Raw genomic sequence first — 21,594 nt, 5'->3', positions numbered from 1 at the left:
CATGAACTTTCCTGGACAATGGACATACCTGAATTTCCCTGGACTATGGACATCCGTTTTGATGGAGTTAACAGCATGCTCAGGTCGGTGTGTTCCGCACCAAACCTGGAGGGTTAAGTATGTTTTACTTACTTACCTATGAAAGCCAACTCCTATATGCCCCTACCAGCCTTTGGCTATGACATTTCAATTCTGGATGTGTTAAGCATACAATTAACTTAGGGTCTCGTTAGAAAGATGGTGCTTCAAATTCTCAAATTCTCACCTGAGCAAAATTGAGGAAAAAGAGCTGCTCGTGATTGAGGTTGAGTCCGGGTAAAGGAAGTTCCTTTCCGTTCTTTCTGACATAGTTCTGGTATGCCTTGAAAACAGGAACTGCTCGGTGAGGTGGGGAGTGAGTGGAATGGTAACTGAGAGCAACATGTCAAGGCCCTCGCCCTCAGTTCTAAGGTCTTCAGCATATACGCCATTTCCCCCAACTAGGCTTTTGCTTCAGACTGTTATTAAAGCTTGCTTGTCCATCGCTGCGACCTGACTACAGGAACTGATTAAAAACAACAGTGATCTAAACAAGCTTTCTTCAAGCATTATTAAAGCCAATTGTTGCCCTGCATCGCACAATCACAAATCTAAGCATAATCAGCAAAGACAGGACTAATAAAGAAGGCTAACTGAAATAGCACTGTAACAGCTATTACCACTTGCCAAATTTTAGCTTTTAATACCCCAGAGACTAGTCTATATTCTAATAGCTGCAAATCCTAAAATGGGTCTGGGTCCATATCTGTTATAGAATAATTGTTCTGTTTTGGAAGCCATAAGAAAAAGCACATTATAGCCTCTGTAACATGTTTCTGAGGCAATTTTCTCTGGCAGAAAGAGCGGGCCAACGAGGCAGTGACAATACAAAGGCTACGATGTCCCGTACTTACTTGGTAAGACTGGCGAATTCCCCCGTTATCCGCAATATTCTCACCGAGGGTATTGTTCCCATTCAACTGCCCATACAAAAAGACAGAAAAGAGGTAGGGGCAGAAGAGAAGAGAAGAAATGAAATGAAATGAAAAAGGAAATGGATGAATAAGAAAGAGAGAGAAAATAACAGTAATTTAGTGCTCTTTCTTCATCTAAAAAAATCACAACTTAATAGAGTTCCAGGAAAAGCAATTTGAGAACAACATGACAGAAAAGAGTGCTGTTAACAGCTAAGCAGAAGGTGATGGAGACACAGACACATACAAGGAAGTCTGGTGTGAAAACAAGGGCTACAAGCCTGACTACATGTGAAGCCATGTAGCCTAGACGCATACAATATAGTTTATAGATACACACACACACACACAACAGAATTTTGAAAAACTATATTATATGTGCATGTACATGTACCATGGTCATGACCCTGTTCTGCAATTGGTTGATTATAGCTGTTTTATGGATATTATTCCAAGGGATATTTAGAGCCGACACATTTCTTTCAGTAGCTTGTATGCAGCTCCCTTGTGTTAAGCTGATATTCTGAAAGCACATTGACCATGGCACAAAGACAAGGTCAACAAATACTCTTGAGCCAATGAAATATATGGGATGTTCATTTGTCAGTTTGTTAGATGATCCCACTGAGAAAAACCTGGGTTAGGTTTAAGATAAGGAATGTTTTTTGCCACTGAATTGCAGCATGACATCCACGGTGAATTCTGAATCGTGGACGGAAATCTGCTGGATGTGAATTAACTCACCAGCATGCTTCAAGACATCCCATTCTGTAATATATTTGTGAACTGGCTGACATTTGCTCCATTTGCTCAGCCTCTCAAATGAATGCAATGCCTGGTTTACAACAAATTGACCAAGTGTTGATCAGGATCAAGAGGGATGCTGAGGGCAGAGCAGCTCATACATACATGCTGCCCATTGGCCAGGTCCCAGGAGAAGCTGCTATACTGATCCACAATGCATTTGGAGAGCTCCTGGAACCTTTGTGTTGAGGACGGTGTCCACCAGTCCTTCAGGTCTCCGTCTTTGTCAAAGTTACGTCCTGTCAGTGAACAAGAATTTAAGGGTAGTGCCTTTCTACAGAAAAAGCTATCTGAGAGAATGATATTACTGTGTAGGTACAGTCCAAGTCATTCTTCAGTTTTGTTTCAAATCACAGTAGCTCAGCCTGTTGGGGCCTGCATCAAACCACAGTCCTGCTTTGAACGTTCTGACAACAAAGCCCTCAATAAATCTGGCTAAACCTGTTTAAACACTATGGATGTTATTTCAACATTGGAGGGTTTTTGCTGTATATGGTGCGTTTCAAATGAAATAAAGGCTGTATCTTAGGTTAGGTCCTCTAGGCGGGCATAGGGTGGGCACAGGAATGGCACAAATGGGTTCCCATTCCTCACCATTGTCATCAAAGCCATGGGTGATCTCATGGCCAATCACCATGCCGATTCCACCATAGTTGAGGGACTGAGGCTGCCCTTCACCAAAGAATGGGGGCTGGAGGATACCAGCAGGGAACACTAAGAGAGCATAGATCAGCGAATGTCTGTCAACTTAAAACGAACAACACACCAATTATCAAGACAATTTTGTTCAGGTTCTTATTTTTGTTACCTATTTGATTTCTACTGGATGAATAGAATGCATTGACCACAGCAGCACCAGAGATCCACCTTGGGTTAAAGAATGACGCATTGAAAGTTAATAGATGCCACATTTCATGTTAATGTTTCATGAGTGTTCTTCATCATTAAAGGATTTTTATAGCAGTTACTACACTTAGAGAATGGGTTTCTATTTTTATAGGAGTCATTTGTCCACATGGAAAAGTCATGGCCCATTTTTCAGAAGCAGGTTACGTATAGTCTTGGACTAAATTACACCCTAATTACACTATAGGACTAAGCTTAATCTGCTGCTTAGAAATCCATCCCAGGAAAGTGAGGAGTGTCTTACTCTTCTTTGTTAACTTTCACCCTCAGCCTCTTCAGTCGTTTCTTCTGACCAAACTCCAGATTCTTCAGTATGTTCTCAAAGTATTCCTCAGAACTGTAGCTTAGCTAAAAATGACAAAAAATGTTTGTTCAAAGACACTGCAGAAGTATGCACATTTTACAGATGAACAAGGTTGTGTCTATAAATGTGTTTTTTTCCTTTGCCTAATTGATTTATGTATGCGTGAGCTATTGTGTGATAAACTAAAATGCTTGCATCTATAGACAATCACCAGCTAATTCATTAGAAACACCTACCTTGTACCTACACTTTATTGGGTACTTCTCTATTACAGATGCATTTTATACCCTCCCAGACTGTAACACACCTGGTGAGATGCACATTCACTGTCTGACTCATTTATCGCTGTGAAGACATTGACCACAGGACCACTGCTGAACAGAGGACTGTTCCCAACACACCATTACCACTGACCCTGGAGCAGGTTCATGTTTATCAAGCACAGGGGGTTTTACCTGTCATAGGCGGGAAGACTGCTGTCTACCTCCTACAATTATCAGTAAATATCCAGCCCACAGTGGTTCTGTGGTCAGAAACAGATGAAGAGCTCGAAGACGGCAGTCACAAATGGTGCATACCAACAGATGGGTTACTGTAACTGTGTACTCTAACTGAGTCTAACTGTAGAGTTACTGGACATCTGATAAAGTGGTGAGTATTGATAACTATCAAAATGAGAAATTTACAGGTCTGTCTCTATAGGCCTCAGAAAAGATATTACATTTAAGAATAAAATGTTTAGTGTTTGTGTCTCATGAACACGATCTGTGTTTTTGTTTTGTCAAGTAATTGTTTGAAGCCCTTAACAACTTCGACTTCCAGCCAATACAGCAAAGGTCATAGGTCACTCACTTCTTTGTACTCCTCATCCAGGTACGTGTTGTTCCTGATGTTTTCAGAGAACCCAATCCTCTCACGAATGGCCCGAGCCTGTGAAGAGGAAAGGCAACTGTGAGCTGATGATTTGTTAATGAAAAGGGCAATCTGAAATTATGTGTTGTTATTGGTGAGCCACGATGATTGCATTAACAGCCTTGAAGTCAGTAGCTGACGTGATCCAGTGACAGCTTTGATCTCTCTCTCCACAGCAGTATTTACACAGTATTTATCTGAGAAGTAGTATTTAAGAGTGACAGAGGAAATGTGCTTAATTCACTGACAGAGATTATATTTGACTGGATGAGGCAGCTATGTTATTTTTGCCCTTGCAGCTGTGCACTTAGCCTGGGATTGTGCCAAGATATCTGCATAACAACCGCTGTGAGACTCACCTTCTCCTCCGCAGCCTTCCTGGTGTCGTCATCCATCCAGGTGAGGTCATGAAGATTATTCACAAACACTTCTCTGATGCTGGTAATCATCTCGTCCATCTGAGCCAATTATAAAGCAATATATTAGTCACATGTTCAGGTTTGGCAGAGTATCTGGATGAAGTGGTGAAGTGCTGCCTACTCTCTGTGTGATCAGCCTACACCAAGAACATGCTCAGACTAGCCTGCTTCCTCTGATCTCCTTGAACTCGCAGACTGGAGAATATCGACTTATGCCAATAGCTGTTTTAGAAAGCCACAATTCAAGCTCAGCAGGTTAAAGCTTGTTTTAAGTTGCTGAACACATGCTGGAGTTCATACCTGACACAGGCTTCATAACTCAGGAGCTCAGTTGGTTTATCATGGTGCATTAAGTTATAAACTTGGGGGAAGTTTAAAAAAAAAAAAGAGCGACCTGTAGTGTGTAAACGACCTGACACGGCTTTAAGCTTAGTTACCGGTAGAAATGACAAGCAGAAAGCAAACCAAGACATAGTGAGAGAGAAGATTATTAGAGGGTTTAAAGAAAAGCAAGCCTCTTTCCCTCAACATGGTTAGTTATCAGAGGGGATAAGCTATCACTTGAAATGCTACGATTTACCCTGACATGCTGTTAAGTACACAGTGTTCTTTGTCACCATTTCGAAGGCAGCATGCATGCATCAGTCCTGAAATAGCTCTGCATGCCTGGACTGACTTTGGACAGTGAAGGCCTAGTTATCTCTGTCACTGATAATGGTGTACAATATCATGGAGTTGTTTTGATTGGACTCTCCTGGATGTCTCCTTTTCAAATTCATAAACCTACTGGCAGTGGCTCACATTGTGCAGAGTTCACCTTTAATGGAGGCATGTGTGTGTGTATCTGTAATGATATCCATGTGACCAGAGATAGAAGGGAAGATTTGTGTGTGTGTGGTGTGTGTGTGTGTGTGTGTGTGTGTGTGTGTGTGTGTGCATGCACGTGCGTTTGATGGTGTGGGGGGAGGGGTTGCTGGAAAAGGTGGTTTGTAGTAGGGCCAGAAGGAAAGGTCATATGATCACGTCGACACAACTGCACATGTACACACGTTTACAGTATAAATGCACTCAAACACATGCACCCACCCCCCACACCACCCCCCCACCACCCCATCACCCCCACACACACACTGAGGACAATATAAACCACTATGAGACACAATGAAATATAATGGCAATAAAATATCCAACAGAAAGATTCTGGTATAATGGAATACCATTTTGGTATATTCAGAGACACTGTGCTGTATGTTGAATCAGAAATGTCTCTCCCTGTTATTTAAAGTGTATTATATTTGATAAAGTGAAAGCAATTAATCATTTCTCAAGCACATAGCTATTTAACATTTAACCACAATAACTGTCTTGTTAACTGACTAAATACCATTGCACTGAATAAACAGTTCTAACTGTAGCTAAAACCTATGAAAACTGTTAACAGCACAGTTTCATGATTCAGCAGTAATTAAGTGCAATGAGTAACCAGAATGCAACAGTAAACGGTTGCAGATATTTTCATAAATGTAATACCAAAAATTATGTGACAAGTCTTTTCTCTTACACTTTCTTTACCACCTTTTAATGGACTCACCAAATTAATATGACAACCAATGCTTTTATATACCTGCAAACACATGCACACACACACACACACACACACACACACACACACTCACACGCGCACACGCGCACACACACACACTCACACGCGCACACACGCGCACGCACACGCACACGCACGCGCACGCGCACGCACAGGCACACGCACACGCACACACACACACACACACACACACACACACGCAGACACGCACACCCACTCTGTCAGGCCATGTCTGCTTGCTAGCTGTGAGTCTTGAAGGGGCAAATGTTTAATGGGGAGTTAAGGGCTTTGCTCTCTGACAGGTGGTGCAGCTCTACCACCTGCTCCAGTGCTTGCGTAGGAACTTGAGTTAATGCTAGATAATGGACGAGCATTGGTTCACTCACGGCCACGTGGCACTAACACACCCCCAGGAACCTCGCACACATGCCCAGGTAGCAGTGGGTGCACACAGATCACACCCAGCTGAAGGTACTCTACCGCACCGAGGGGAATGTTACGCAGATATGTACTTGCGCAAAAACAGACAACAAACACTTCCACCAGTGTTGCCAAGCCTCACCATGTCCTTGCTGTCTCCAGCAAAAGCCTCCTCTACATACAGCCTTCCCACAGCATTCTCCATGTTGTTGTTCACGTAGATGGCGCACTGCCTCCATACCGCTGCCTCTGAGGTGGTGCCAGAGATGGCCTGGGAAAGAGGATGACAGCATGAGGGTGGAGAAGAGCGAAGAATCAGACCATTTGGGCTTGTTTGCGTGTATCGCCATTATTGCCTTTCCACGATCCGTGGGATAAGAGGGAAATGACTAACTTTTCTAAAGGCTTTCCTGGTGTCTCTGTATTGTCGACTCAATCCAACGACCATATTCATGGAAAAACGCCACACCATGTAGTTCTGGATGTCTCTACACACACGCACACACACACACACACACACGCACAAAGTTCGATATGTTTGTCCGGAGTAGTTAGACTTGGGTGTTATTTCAGTGAACACTATTTTATTTGAAAAGTGTGTCCAGGTCCCTCACCTCTTTGTGTAATTGGCCAGGACAGGGTTGAGTCGCCTGAAGTAGTTTGGTGCGTAAACGATCACTTGCTCACTCTCCGTAACGGGAATACTGACTGTATCCATAATCTTATTGGTGAAAAGGGTCCAGTTGAACACCTAAACAGAGAGAAAGAAATTATAAGTATAATTAGTAATAACCTGTGAAGTGAAATGAAATATGTGAAGGGTCACTGGAGACCTTTGTAAGATTAAGTTTAGACTGTGAATTTAGCTGAATTTTTCCAACATATTTGATGGACATCATTTGTTTCCTGTGGTCTGGTCACAGTGAATCACGTCCACATACTTTCAGCAGATGCATTTTGCCTTGCAAGTCTCTGGTTTTAAAGGATTTGTCCCGATACTTAGTGGGATCCTTTTCCTGTAAAATTCCATAAAGACTGATGTTCACAGAAAAGGTACACATTTCTTACGGAGGATTGGAACTCCAACGAGTAGTTGGTGTTCAGGGTCTCCAAGGGCATCTTGTTGTAGAGCAGAACAGGATTGTTTCTGTCTTCTGGTGTGTCTGTCACCTGCGGGAACAAAAGCAAGCAGCAGAAAGAGGGTTAAGGACCTTAGAAAATGTGTGCAGTGGATGACAATGAAGAAGAACTCATGAATTTCGAGTTTCTGCCCTCTCCAGCTATTTATAAATCAAACATATAAAATGCTAATTCTCTACTTCTGCCAATTGCTATTGCTTAACTAAACCACGGTCATTTTTTCTAAGTGTGTTGTTTTCTGATGCATTGACAATGACAGTTTACTGTACATGCCGTGCTTGTTAAGGCCTATTAAACATGGCTACAGCCCAGATAAATGGTATTAAAGCTTGTTTTAGCCCCATTATAGCCCTCTTAAGCCCTCTCATTATAGCCCTCTCTTTTAGCCCCATTATAGCCTTCCAGCCTGCTGGAATTCAGCAGTGTTAGACCATGCAAGCAGCCCTCAGGCAGAAGCCAGAAAGCAGGCTCAGACAAACACGAACTGTTCCTCCTGCACTGACATCACCTCCACGCAGAAACACAAAGGTTTACGAGGCCTCTAGTCCACACGCTGTAAATGTCAGGAGAGGTCTGTCTAATAAACACAGAAGTTCTTGCATATGCAGTGGGAAAACATGTCTGATTTTTAACATAGAATCTGATATACAGCCTTCAGCAATTCCTTCAGTCCAGGGCCTGATAAAAATACCTCCACTTTCTTTCACTCACCTCATTCTTTCTCACTGCTTCGGGCTAAATGATCTGTGTTTGTTTAATGTGGAGTTCTGGAGGATATTTACAAAAAGTGGTCAATCACTGTAAAAGAGGTCAACCTGTTTTGTTATAAAGATCATGAGGTAATTATTGTGAAGAGGACAGATATAGAGCTCAGCCCTTTGATCTTGATACCATGTGATTCCAATGTTGCACCAAATGTCTAGAACACTAATGATCCTGTTTAAAGTAGAAGAGTCGCAGTACTGCTTACATTAGCAAGCTCCTTCTCCAGCTGTATCACCCGAGCCACCTCCTCCTTGATCCTGGTGACATTCACCTCAAGCTTTCTGTCTTTTCGGACCAGCGTAGCAAGTTCAACCATGAAGTTTTCATAAGCTTCACAGGCCTGTGAACCAACACCGAAACATCTGCGACACATTGGACACATGCTGTATAGAGTAGCTGTGTGCGGGAGTGTCAAACACAAACAGTGAATGTGTGTGAGTGTTTGCAGAGGTGGATATGCTTTTAAATTATGAATTAATATATGCCCTCCTGATGTTTAGCTCCCTGGTTATTTAGGAAGCATTCTGGACTTCCCATGAAGCATTATACAAGATAATTGGATTAATCTCAGTCTTAGTCTTAATTAACCTATCTGCTCCTGCACTCCAACCCTCCTCTGTTGTCTTTATGTCTCTTGATCATAAAATGGATATATGAATATTCGTTTGGTGGAAGCAGGCACAGTGTCCAGTGGGACGGCGCCGCGGCATATGTCTCATTTCCAGCCTGCGTTGGTTCCGAATAGCTGTTGCATCTGTAACACACCACAGGCACAGAGCAGGCATAGTAGATGGCCTGAGTAGAATCACAATCAGATGGTGTCCAATAACTGCTGTCCACTGTGGTCTGGACACGCAAAGCCCCAGTACACAGAAAAGGAATGTAGAAAACAAGCAAGAAAAGCTTCATTATTAGAATTAGGTTGGGACTGTAGAGCCAGGTTTGTTGAAGATGTAACAAGTCTTGGCCAACACTGATTATATTATGATTTTACAGGAATTCTGAATTTGAGACTATAGTTTTTTTTTTTCTGGAAAGATGGCAAAATAAATACAGATAGAAAGCTTATTGTCCATTTGCTTTATGCATTAACTCTAACTCAAATCATATATATATTTCTGTATACTTTTATCAAAGCACATTGTAGGTGTCCCTACAATGCCTAATCTGAAGTTGTAACTGTTGGCTTGCACACAGTTCACCTGGCCAGACCTATCATCCACCTGCATTGTGCATGTTTGGTGTGGATGGGATCTAGAGTTGAACCAGAGTAAAGACCACTGGTGACGCAGACCCAGGCACTGAGAGTTGACGACATATACAGATTGGATTTCCACTCTAAGGGTGGTGCCAGTGTTGTGTCAGCCATTAGGCTCAGCAACCATCTCACTGACATATGGAGACTGTGGTGTGTACCCTGGTATTGCTGTAACTGAATCTACATGAAGCACTTTGAATTGCCACTGTGTATGAAAGGTGCTAAATAAATAAACTTAATGCATGCACAGAAAAAGAAACAAACACAAAGAAGTTTGCAGGAATTTGAAAGTGTGCATCTGTGAGTTGATGTAAAGGGCAAATCTCACCTCAGTGTAGGGTCCTTCGCAAACGTAATAGTCTCTGGAGGGTAGGCCAAGGCTTGGCTGGTCAAACTGGAAGACAGAATCAGACCAAAACACAATTGGCCCATTCATCCACACTGTGGCCCACCCCATGAAAACAGTATCAGTTACTATGATTAAAATGGAAAAGCACTTTTAAGTCCCATATAATCTGGTTCAAGTTCCATAAACAGAGAGACTGCTTTTTGCTGGAGATTTAGCGATTGTGAGTCTTTGACTCATGTGTCCAAATGAACTGAGTGGTTCTGGTTGTTCAAAGAGTGGGTTTTTTCTGAAAGTGAGAGCTATGAAAGTGGGAAAGTGACTTTGTGTGTGTGTGTGTGTGTGTGTGTGTGTGTGTGTGTGTGTGTGTGTGTGTGTGAGTGTGAGTGTGTGTGTGTGTGTGTGTGTGAGTGTGAGAGAGAGAGAGAGAGAGAGAGAGAGAGAGAGAGAAATAGTGAGAGAGGGAGTAAGATTGTTATGGGAAACAGATGAAGAGAACATTTATCTGCAAGTGCACACCTACATGAATGATATGGGAATTGGAGTCTCTGTCATCTGTGCCAATAAAAAAGCTGATTAAGACTTGCTTCCCATATTTCTCATTCAGTTTGGCAATGGCATCTTCTGCTGTCCAATTTGTTCCTGAGGAGAGGGCATGGCCGGTATTTTAAATAAACATTTAGGATTAATTCTGTTTTATTTGTGGGGTAATATGCATAACAATACTGTAACGCAATCATATACCATTTTTGGTGTCCCAGTCATCTGTGGCTATGGGCCAATCAAAGACATCTGGCAGCATGTGGAGTAAAGGTTCCCCTCCTCTCTGTTCAATGCCACCTGTCAGCAAAGTGTAGAAGAATCTAGCAACACTCACTCCTCGCACCAAGCCCTGGACATTGAAGGACCGATCATAGTTTTTGTTAATAAATGTTAGAATTCTGCCTGCAATTTTCACACTCACAGTTTACTCTCTGTGGATATGGTTATACTGTTATCCCAACAGGTTTGGGATTAGCATCTTTTCATTGGTTCACTGGACTTACTTTCATTGGTGCAGGACTTGTAGAGGGTCTTGGCTTTGGCCAGTGAGCTGCTACTTAAGGCGCTCTCGCTGTCTTCTCTCTCCAGTACACCTGCAGACATAAAAAAGCAAAGAGCTCCAGATCACCAGCGAAAAAGAACCTAGTTTATAAATGACTTTTTACCAACTTTTGACAACTTCTTAGATTCCTGAGGGGTACATTTTACCAGAGACATACGATTTTAAGCCTAATCTGACTGGCAGAGGCAAATGTTCCCTGAGGAACATCTTCACGCATAGTCTAGGCTGAGTCTGCAGGAGCATCTGGAGGGGAAAAAAAACAAGAGCTCTGTGATTTTTAAAATATGGACATATCGGCAAGAGAAGTGTTCCAGAGCAGCACAGGTGCCAGAGACAGCTTGGGGCAAAAACTGGAGTTCTTCAAACAAAGCTTCCTTAGTGTAAATGAAGTCTTAAGCCATTTCCCCCACTGCCTGCCATCCCTAGGGATTCTATCCTCATTTCCTGCTCACCACCCAACACTGAGGATTACTACACAGCTGGGGATACATAAAAATCAGTTGTGAACTAATCATCAATCAAGCATCATTTAAAATCATCATAAAAATGCATTTAATTAAATAAATTCAATTCCCATTACCCTTAGAATACCACAAAGCATTATTTCTATTATATAAACAATGAATAGTGAATGTCTTGAATAGTGTCACCTGTTACTGTTGGCAGTATTGAGGGTCTGATTTGGTTTTAATTAGAGCTTCCATTTGAATGCTTGCTGAGAAAGGGCAAAGATCACGTGTCATCGGATTAGAGAATCCCTGATGTCTATGTGGAATGGTCACCTACTGCTTCAAAACTATTCCTCTCTTTCTCTCTCTCTTTCTCTCTCTCATCTCTGTTTTGACTTGCTTTATGAGAGGCAAAATTCTAGAGTAATAATACAGGCATATATTATCTCTAGAACATTAATATAGCCTTGTATTATTTCTAGAATAATAATATGGGCATATATTATCTCTAGAACATTAATATATCCTTGTATTATTTCTAGAATAATAATATAGGCATATATTATCTCTAGAACATTAATATATCCTTGTATTATTTCTAGAATAATAATATAGGCATATATTATCTCTAGAACAATAAAATAGCCTTGTATTTTTTCTAGAATAATAATATAGGCATATGTTATCTCTAGAACAATAATATAGCCTTGCATTATTTCTAGAATAATAATATAGGCATATATTATTTCTAGAGTAATAATATAGGCTTGTATTATATCTAAAATAATAATATAGGCTTATGTTATTTCTAGACTAATAATATATGCTTAATACTCTTGTCACGGAACGCCCCACCCTCCCCACAAGTCACGTGGTACGGTCTGCCGCGTGCAGGGGGGGGTTCACAATTGTTTGTAGCCACACCCTCCGTGATGGCACACACCTGTACAGGGGTTGATGTTAAGTGTTTGTCGTTCCTGTCTACACTGTTTATTGTTATGTGTGAGTGCCACAAGTGTCATCAATATTCTATGTCATAAAATGTCTCACTAAATCGAGGGAGTCTGGGCATCCTGTTCCGCAACCTGCGGCACTCTGGCCAGCGTTACAATTCTTAGGATAAAACTTTATGTACAGGCAATGAAAACATCCTGACTATGGACAAGCCCAAGACAGGGTGGCTTTGACTAACCCATCATTAAGGCAGTAGTTTTCACACAAGCATTAAATCCACTGCCCTAATATAAGATATGGAGTGTCTGGGTGTTGTGTTAAAGTTTCACATTCTCTCCACCATTATTCATGTTCACAAAACTGACTCCACGCCATCTGCCAGATATGTCTCTTCTACACACAGGAGCAAGAATGAGATCTAAATCTGGTGTCCTTAGACTTGCTTTTTTTTAGTGGTGAATCACCAATGACATTGCAATTGATCTTAAGACTAAATGTAATTCTTGTCCTGGAAACTGGCCCATAGACATCAATCATAAATGTTCTGTGCCTGGGCTGCCAACATATAAAAAATAAAACATGTGGCCTTAAATTACAGTCAAGTTTAGGATTATTCTCGAGGATATAAGACAGTTTGTCAACTTTTGAGGGTGAGTCCTATGATGTTATCACCGTCGCACTGATTTTCAGTAATCTGGGTAAACGGATGGACTCTGATCTCAGTGTGATGGCAGTGTCTCCAACCATGGTAATGTCTTTGTCAGTTTGGTGCAGATTACTGCAGCAAGGGCAAAAGAGACAGTCTGTCATCACCCATGGAGCTGAGGATACAGGTGAGAGGCCGGAGAAAAGTGGAAGGTAGCATACGGCACATTCCTCTGACTGGGTAAGCACTCGGAAGTTTGGGAAACTGCACCAGCCCCGAAGCCAAAAGCACTCCCCCACTGCCGTTATTTGGTGCCATTCATTATTAGCCGCTGCAACATTATTATTATTATTCGTATTTTTAATTAAAATGTTCCTTAAATAATAGTCCACCTATATGGGCACGCATCATCTTACACAACTCATAACATAAAACAACAACTACTCATGTGACTTACTGCAATAGGGCATAATGAACAGATAAGATTCTTGGAGTTTTAACGGAGTTATGATGAGTCAGCAGGTAAGAATCTTATTTTACTGTATTCCATCAGCATGTCTGCATCCTGTGAATCACGTGTGATCCTTTAGACACTTCTGCACACACTGATAGCAGCATGAGCGGAAACATCGCTCCACGTGGAATCGTCCTCACTGCTGCATGAACTAAAGCATGGCCAGGCTGAGTTCTCCACCTGCAGCATGGGACTTGTGGAAGGCCTCTGAACACATGCTCATAGATGCCAAGGAAGGGCAGCCAATGGCTCAGACACTAATGGTATCCAGGCTTCTAATTGGGTCTCTATAAATGCACTTATTTTCAACTTATTTTCATCAACAGTCAGGGTACTGGAAATGTTAACAAGGAGATTTGGCATCACAACATGTGTTTCTGTGGGGAAGTAGTGAGGCTTCAGTTATTTCCCAGCCCCAGCTAATTATTTTCATTCCAAAACTGCTGTATATTGCTTTGACATGCCAGTGATTAGCAGATATGGACAGTAGCGATGGCACTGAAATTAAATTATTAGTTTGAGGTTAGTTGTCAAATGCCAAATTTATTTAATTACAACTTCATTTTTGCCAATGTTATTTTAATCAGCCCCAACTGTTAACCCACCAAATTAGACGCTTAAGATATTTCTGACTGCAACATATCATTAGTGTCTGACACATGAGGAAGGAAGAAAGAAAGAAAGAGAGAGAGAAAGAGAGAGAGAGAGAGAGAGAGAGAGAGAGAGATTTATCAAACTTAGGAAAAGAAAGAAAGAAAAACATGTAAAAAGGAAGTAGACATAAGCGTACTTCTACACGATCCCTACGGCTTTTGGATGAGAGTTTAATGATGATGCCAAAGATTTCTGACTGAAAGAGCCAGTACAATTAGTTATCATTATTTTTTAATACCTTAAAATGTGCAACCATATTATTGTTGCCATTTCCTCCCAAAAAAGCTATCACCTTGCCAATTGAGCAGCTTTGTTCAGCACCACCACCACTACCAGCACCTCCACCACCAACACCACTACCAGCACCTCCACCACCAACACCACTACCAGCACCTCCACCACCAACACCACTACCAGCACCTCCACTACCACCACCTCCACCACCACCACCACTACCAGCACCTCCACTACCAGCACCTCCACCACCAACACCACTACCAGCACCTCCACTACCACCACCTCCACCACCAACACCACTACCAGCACCTCCACTACCACCACCTCCACCACCACCACCACTACCAGCACCTCCACTACCAGCACCTCCACCACCAACACCACTACCAGCACCTCCACTACCACCACCTCCACCACCAACACCACTACCAGCACCTCCACCACTGTCCCCACCTCCACCACCAACACCACTACCAGCACCTCCACTACCACCACCTCCAACACCACCACTACCAGCACCTCCACTACCAGCACCTCCACCACCAACACCACTACCAGCACCTCCACTACCACCACCTCCACCACCAACACCACTACCAGCACCTCCACCACTATCCCCACCTCCACCACCAACACCACTACCAGCACCTCCACCACTATCCCCACCTCCACCACCAACACCACTACCAGCACCTCCACTACCACCACCTCCAACACCACCACTACCAGCACCTCCACTACCAGCACCTCCACCACCAACACCACTACCAGCACCTCCACTACCAGCACCTCCACCACCAACACCACTACCAGCACCTCCACTACCAACACCACTACCAGCACCTCCACTACTATCCCCACCACCACCACCACCTCCACCACCTGCAAAAGTAGTACCTCAACCACAACCATCGTCAGCACACACATGTGATTTCTCTCAGGCTAAACACCCTTAAAAGCTGGCCCCACGCTGGGCCAATCAGCCTCTCGGCTATGCCCAGTCCTGCTCTCCAGATGCAGGGATGTGCCTCTTCATGTGCTGCAATCACGGAGTGCCTGCTGCAACGGTACCCCACTTTGGCGGCTTGCTCTGGAAGCTAATGCAGTGCCCAAGAGTCGATGCAGGTCCGTAACACTTTGGAAAGCAGGCATCTAATGCAGAGCTGTTTAGCCCTTTTTCATCCTGCTTTACCATAGGGATAGATATGGTGACATACTGCCCAATAAACTGAATGTATTGCTCAATCATTAAAAAAATAACCTGGACCATGTTTGGATTCAAGGCCCAGTATTGACTACCATGGCTCTAATGCAAAATGCAGATGTAGGTGCCTTGGGCAAAGTGTAGTAGGGCTCTTTTATTTTGTTAGGAAATTTTTATTACAGAACTGTGTGCAAACTCATCTTTTGTTAAAAGGACATCACCAACACAGGTCCAGAACCAGGAGCAGATCATACTGCAAACTATGGGCTGGGATACCACTTAACACCTCATTGTTATTAGTCTTAATTTAGATTTTTTGTTCCTGCAGGGACGTCTTTATGTATGGTATGTAGTTACAAAAGTGGGAAGTGAGAGTCTGGACCTACAAGTGGGTCCTTAGAGTGTAGAGGGGTTTAATAAGCCCAAAACTACTGAAGACACTGTCCACTGCATGTGTCCAATCCAAAATAAAAAATTTAAAAATCCACTGCAGTTGCAAAATGGCTATGAATACCACATAGTTTATCTGATAAAGAAATAAAGAATCCAAAGAATAACAAAGTGTAAAAACCCAGTATAGTCTAGCCGCCAACCCATGCAAATTTTTAATCAATAGCAGTTTTTGTTTACTTTCTCAGTATGCAGATCATGTTCTATTTATTTTGGTTCCCTTTCCTTCCGACCACAAGACAGTATTTACATTTTTATAGACAAATTAAGCTCTCCATAGTTCCAAAATAAACTTGAACCAGATGACAGAAAACACAGCATTGCATATCTAAGGCTTCCATTCACTATAAGACACATTAGCTTTCCTGGAGGCAGAGCTTTCCTTCTATTCACTATTAGACAATCTAGTATTTCTGGGGACAGAGCTTTCCTTCTATTCACTATTAGACACACTAGTATTTCTGGGGACAGAGCTTTCCTTCTATTCACTATTAGACACACTAGCATTTCTGGGGACAGAGCTTTCCTTCCATTCACTATTAGACGCATTAGATTTCCTGGAGGCAGAGCTTTCCTTCTATTCACTATTAGACACACTAGCATTTCTGAGGATGGAGCTTTCCTTCCATTCACTATTACACACACTAGCTTTCCTGGGGACGGAGCTTTCTTGGAAACGGAGGCATGTACCTTTGAGCACCACCTCCAGCTCGTCGCGGAGGATGTCAAAGGTGCTGTAGCGTGAGCTCGTTTCAGGGATGATGTTTTTCTTCAGCCAGCCTCCACACGCATACTGGTAGAAGTTTTCACAGGGGTCTACCGTAGGGTCCATGTTCTCAATGAGACGGGACGCTAGAGCACCATGAAGAGGTTTAAGATATGGTTGTGAGATTGCAACCCTGGATCCAGTAATAAACAGTGTGGGATATTTCCCTGGCTTGTGACAGATGAGCTGAAAGCAGGTGGCTTTAAAGTATAGATCCAATTTATTTCAAATTTGAAGTTTAATCCATATGCCATGTCTTATCCCTTTAGATTATTGTAAATTTACTTTAAATACACTGTGTATGGTGATATGCACCCAGTGATCTGATATTTGTGAATTACAAGTTACAGGGGTTACGTGTGTTGGTGAGAATGTTATTCCTTCAATAACCTGACTCAAGAGATAGCTGGGCTATGGAAATGAAGGAAGGAAATGCCATGAAGGAAGATGTGGTTATTCATTCTGCCCTTTGACCCCCACAGCCATTCTAAATAACTAAGGAGACTTTGAAGGGAAACACCATAATTTGTGTTTGTTTTATCTTTGTACATTAGTGTACAGTAAATTAAAATTAATTAAAATATTAAAAACAAATCTAAGTCTGGTAATTGCCTTTTTCTTAGGATAACCCAATTAAGGTATATACATATCCATTGGAATTATTTGAATAACACACTAATTGGTCTTCACTCCAATTCTAGAGGGCATCAGACCTGTGCAAATGACTGTTTTACCTAATTTAAAACATTTGATTGAACTCATCTTTTAATTAAATGCTCGTTGAGTTGAATTATGCATGTGGGACACAGAAAACATTCAGCTGTGTAGTAGTACACCTAAAACATCACATTAAACATGCCTGCTCAGCCTTAACTCTTGTTCCAAAGTCTGTCGCATATGCCATTTGGCTCTATGATAACATTTGAAACATTAACATTTCAATGGTAACTCTGTGTTTCTAATATTTTGCTGTGCTGCAGGGTTCTTAAACTGGCCTCGGTGTGCCGAGTATTTGTGAAAGTGTGTCGAATATGCTTACCTGACCGGGTGCAGTCAGCTGTAGTGCAGACCCCGTCTACAACAAGGCAAGACACAAAAGTGCTGAGGAGGTGATGTTCTTGAACACTGTTAGCAATTTAATATGAGCATGGACTAAATTTGCCATGAGCAACACATATTGGCATGTTCCCAGGACTGGGAAGGTTAATTTACAACATGGGGGACCTGGTTCACTCAAAGCTCATTACCCAACCAAAACACCTGGCAGCCCCCAGAGCTGTACACCCCCACTGCTATATACTTGGACGCTCCCAGTTCTCCCAGTTCTCCCAGTCTCTCTCCCTTCATGCCTAGCCTGTTGTCCCAGTCCTGGTCACATGATCCACAGCTACCCACCTATCCATGTCTCCCAGACGTGACCCCAGGATCACGCCTGCCTTCCCCATACGTCAAGAGGAGGATCACGTGTGGATGCTCCTGTTTACACATTTACCCAGTGGGCTAAAAATGAAGGGCTTGAGCACAGGCCTCATGTTCTGCGAAACAGCTGAGAGCTGAATTTCAGTGTCTTGAATCTGAATGCATTGACTGAACCTTTATTTAACCAGGCTGTTAAATTAAGAACAGATTTGTGTATAGATTTGCATCGATGGCCTGGCAACAAACCAGCTCCAGATGTAGTTATGCCACTATAAAAAATGACCTAGAATGAGTCAGACAATTGTGAAATGAAGTAAAATATACATAAGGGTCTAAAAAACCCACATCTCAAGAAATCCCTTCTCATGAAATGGAACAATACATTTGACATATGCACATTTATGAAATAGAATAATAAGAGAAAATACAAACAAATTTCTAAGCATGATATCTTGAAATTGTATGCTGGCACACTATAGCATGTCAGATGTGATAAATGTATTTGAAGAAATATTGAAAGTTTTTATGAGGCTGTGGCCAAACATAGAAAAGAATCACCACAACCCGTCAACAGCATTCTTTGGCGAGTTATGCGAGTATTCAACCGAAACTTATAATTCAGTTTCCATATACAGAAGCATTGGCTCTCTGTAGATATTTTTGTACTGGATGCTAACAGAGAGTCATACCACAGTGCAGGAACTTGTATGACCACAAGTTGCTTCACAAGCTAAAGACTGCTGATTATGAATTTGATTAGATGACCTTGATTAGTGATAGCTATCACCCTGGTTCCCCATAACTTAGAATAACTCCAACCACCAGCAGTAATCTCTGACAGCTCTACTCCCCAGTGGTCTATCGACCCACACTAAAGTGCTCCATCCATCCTGCCGTTAGTGTCCATCTGAAACACTCTCAACCTGGCTTCCCCAAGGCCAAAGCTTCCCTGAGCTCCAGGAGCTCACTGCAGTCCTTAGATCAACACTGCTCCTGTTCAAACCCCGCCCACTCACCCTGTCATTGATGTTCTCAGAGCCCTAACCCTGCCCACTCACCCAGTCATTGATGTTCTCTGAGCCCTAACCCCGCCCACTCACCCAGTCATTGATGTTCTCAGAGCCCTAACCCTGCCCACTCACCCAGTCATTGATGTTTTCAGAGCCCTAACCCCGCCCACTCACCCAGTCATTGATGTTCTCAGAGCCCTAACCCCGCCCACTCACCCAGCCATTGATGTTCTTAGAGCCCTAACCCCGCCCACTCACCTGGTCATTCATGTTCTCAGAGCCCTAACCCCGCCCACTCACCCAGTCATTCGTGTTCTCAGAGCTCTAACCCCGCCGACTCACCCACTGACTATCTGCCACATGACAGATGTACTTCATGCCGTGGTCCTCTAAGACACCTGATAGTTCCTAGTGCCCATGCATCTGATCAGAACTCTTACAGGTAACCTAACAGGTAACCAGCCACGTTATGTCACTGCACGCGTGTGTGATCCAGCTTAGGTTTGCTTTCAGACTCAGACCTTTGCACCCTGCTCCACTCCACTGTGTCTTGCACTGCTGACTGGCTCTGTGCACTTCTTAAATTGCAGCATATAATCAAACAAAACAGAAAATTCCCCTTCCTTGGCATGTGAGCTGCCCGTAATCCCCAGCAAAGTTGCCTGGAAGTCTCAGCAGGCAAGGGATGAAAAAGAAAAAAAGGAAATCTGCTTCTGGCTGATGACGGGCCCCTGACTCACCGCTCTGTGTGGCAAAGAGGACAATGAGGGCCACGATGATGACGAAGAGCAAAGATACGATGGTCAGCAAGCCGATCTCGAGTGACGTCCAGCGGATTTTCTTTCTCTGGGCGTTGTTGTCAGCCATGGCGCACTGCCCTTCTGGAGCAGCCTGCAGCAACTCACCTGAACAAGACGGAGGAAGAGAAGAGGGGGAAGATGAGATGGGTGGGCAAAGAAATCGAGGAAGAAGATGGAGAAAGAGAGCAGGAAGAGAAAAACCGAGCGAAGCACTGAGATAGGAACTATCAAAAGCAAACGCCACATGGAAGAGTCTGGCCTCAGTAGTGTTCCTTCAGCGAGCATACCCCTGGTAAAGCAATCCACCCTTGAAGCTGTGGTATTTCTCTCTCAAATGAGGAGTCCGAAGAGATCGTGCTTCAAGCTGTTAAGTTTATCCTGACAGGCAATTAATCTTTGATCCCTCTATGACGTGTGCACACACAAGCACACACACAGCTACCAGCTGCAGTAGTGACCTGACTCCACAGACGGGCAAGTCCTGCTGTGTTCTAGCTGAGATGACAGGACCCTAGCCTCGGGACAAAGTCTCTTAAAGTCTCCCTTTAAAGGAGGGAACAGAAGGCCACAGCATACATAGCACACACACACACACACACACACACACACACACACACACACACACACTCACGCACACACACACTCACGCACACACACACACACATACACACACACACACACACACACACACTCACGCACACACACACACACACACACACACACACTCACACACACACTCACACACACACACACACACACACACATACACACACACACACACACTCACGCACACACACACACACACTCACACACACACTCACACACACACACACACACTCACACACACACACACACACACACGCACTCACACACACACACACACACTCACGCACACACACACACACACTCACACACACACACACATACACACGCACACTCACACACACACACACGCACACACACTCACACACGCACTCACACACACACACACACACGCACACACACACACACACACACACACACTCACACACACACTCACACACACACACACCTGCACCACCCTTTTCTCTTTGTGTGGGTAAAAACAAGCTGAACAGCGTCTCTTCTACAAGCTCTGGCTTATTTGAAAGTCACTTCATACTGGCTGTTCTGGTCTGACTATAATTGTATGCGGTGCTAGTCCGCAAGCCTAGATACATTTTTATATACATGTTTTCAGTGCCCCAGTTAAAATTCTAAAGCCTACTGAATAATCTTGTAATCTATAATGTGCATACTATATACTCAAAGCAACACTCATGAAACTGTGATTAAGAGGTGGCATTTTTAAGTTGAATAGTATCTAGGCAGAATAACAGGATGTGAATCAGCAGGGTGACCAGGATGGGTGTGCGTGTGTGTGTGTTTGTGTGTGTGTGTTTGTGTGTGTGTGCACGCGCGCATGCATATATACATGTATGCCTATTTGTGTGTGTGTGCATGTGCATGTGTGCACACACGTGATAAATGATCCTCCT

General features: G+C 43.1%; 1 protein-coding gene across 5 annotated transcripts in view; it reads right to left on the bottom strand.

The window, feature by feature from the left end:
* The window catches only part of LOC113589488 (neprilysin), a 29,877-nt gene that overhangs the window by 2,210 nt on the left and 6,073 nt on the right, over positions 1-21,594 (bottom strand). For 4 of the 5 annotated variants that reach the window (XM_027029178.2, XM_027029175.2, XM_027029176.2 and 1 more), the window contains 21 exons: positions 20,018-20,182; positions 17,888-17,923; positions 16,773-16,934; positions 10,916-11,005; positions 10,614-10,709; positions 10,393-10,511; positions 9,852-9,917; positions 8,471-8,605; positions 7,429-7,530; positions 6,975-7,111; positions 6,755-6,848; positions 6,503-6,631; positions 4,278-4,376; positions 3,859-3,936; positions 2,947-3,050; positions 2,605-2,663; positions 2,391-2,510; positions 1,902-2,035; positions 933-998; positions 266-361; positions 29-105 (listed from right to left, as the gene is read on the bottom strand). In XM_027029178.2, coding sequence (XP_026884979.2) covers positions 29-105; positions 266-361; positions 933-998; positions 1,902-2,035; positions 2,391-2,510; positions 2,605-2,663; positions 2,947-3,050; positions 3,859-3,936; positions 4,278-4,376; positions 6,503-6,631; positions 6,755-6,848; positions 6,975-7,111; positions 7,429-7,530; positions 8,471-8,605; positions 9,852-9,917; positions 10,393-10,511; positions 10,614-10,709; positions 10,916-11,005; positions 16,773-16,934; positions 17,888-17,923; positions 20,018-20,144 — 2,126 coding nt within the window. In that variant the 5' untranslated portion in view covers positions 20,145-20,182. Of the gene's footprint in view, positions 1-28; positions 106-265; positions 362-932; positions 999-1,901; positions 2,036-2,390; positions 2,511-2,604; positions 2,664-2,946; positions 3,051-3,858; positions 3,937-4,277; positions 4,377-6,502; positions 6,632-6,754; positions 6,849-6,974; positions 7,112-7,428; positions 7,531-8,470; positions 8,606-9,851; positions 9,918-10,392; positions 10,512-10,613; positions 10,710-10,915; positions 11,006-16,772; positions 16,935-17,887; positions 17,924-20,017; positions 20,183-20,364; positions 20,609-21,594 lie in introns of those variants that run through there. The other variant, XM_027029179.2, reaches the window with a different exon arrangement.

The sequence above is a fragment of the Electrophorus electricus genome, chromosome 4, assembly GCF_013358815.1.
Source record: "Electrophorus electricus isolate fEleEle1 chromosome 4, fEleEle1.pri, whole genome shotgun sequence".
NCBI classification, from domain to species: domain Eukaryota; kingdom Metazoa; phylum Chordata; class Actinopteri; order Gymnotiformes; family Gymnotidae; genus Electrophorus; species Electrophorus electricus.
Note: the sequence above shows the minus strand (reverse complement) of the source record. Positions and strands in the feature narration are given on the sequence as shown.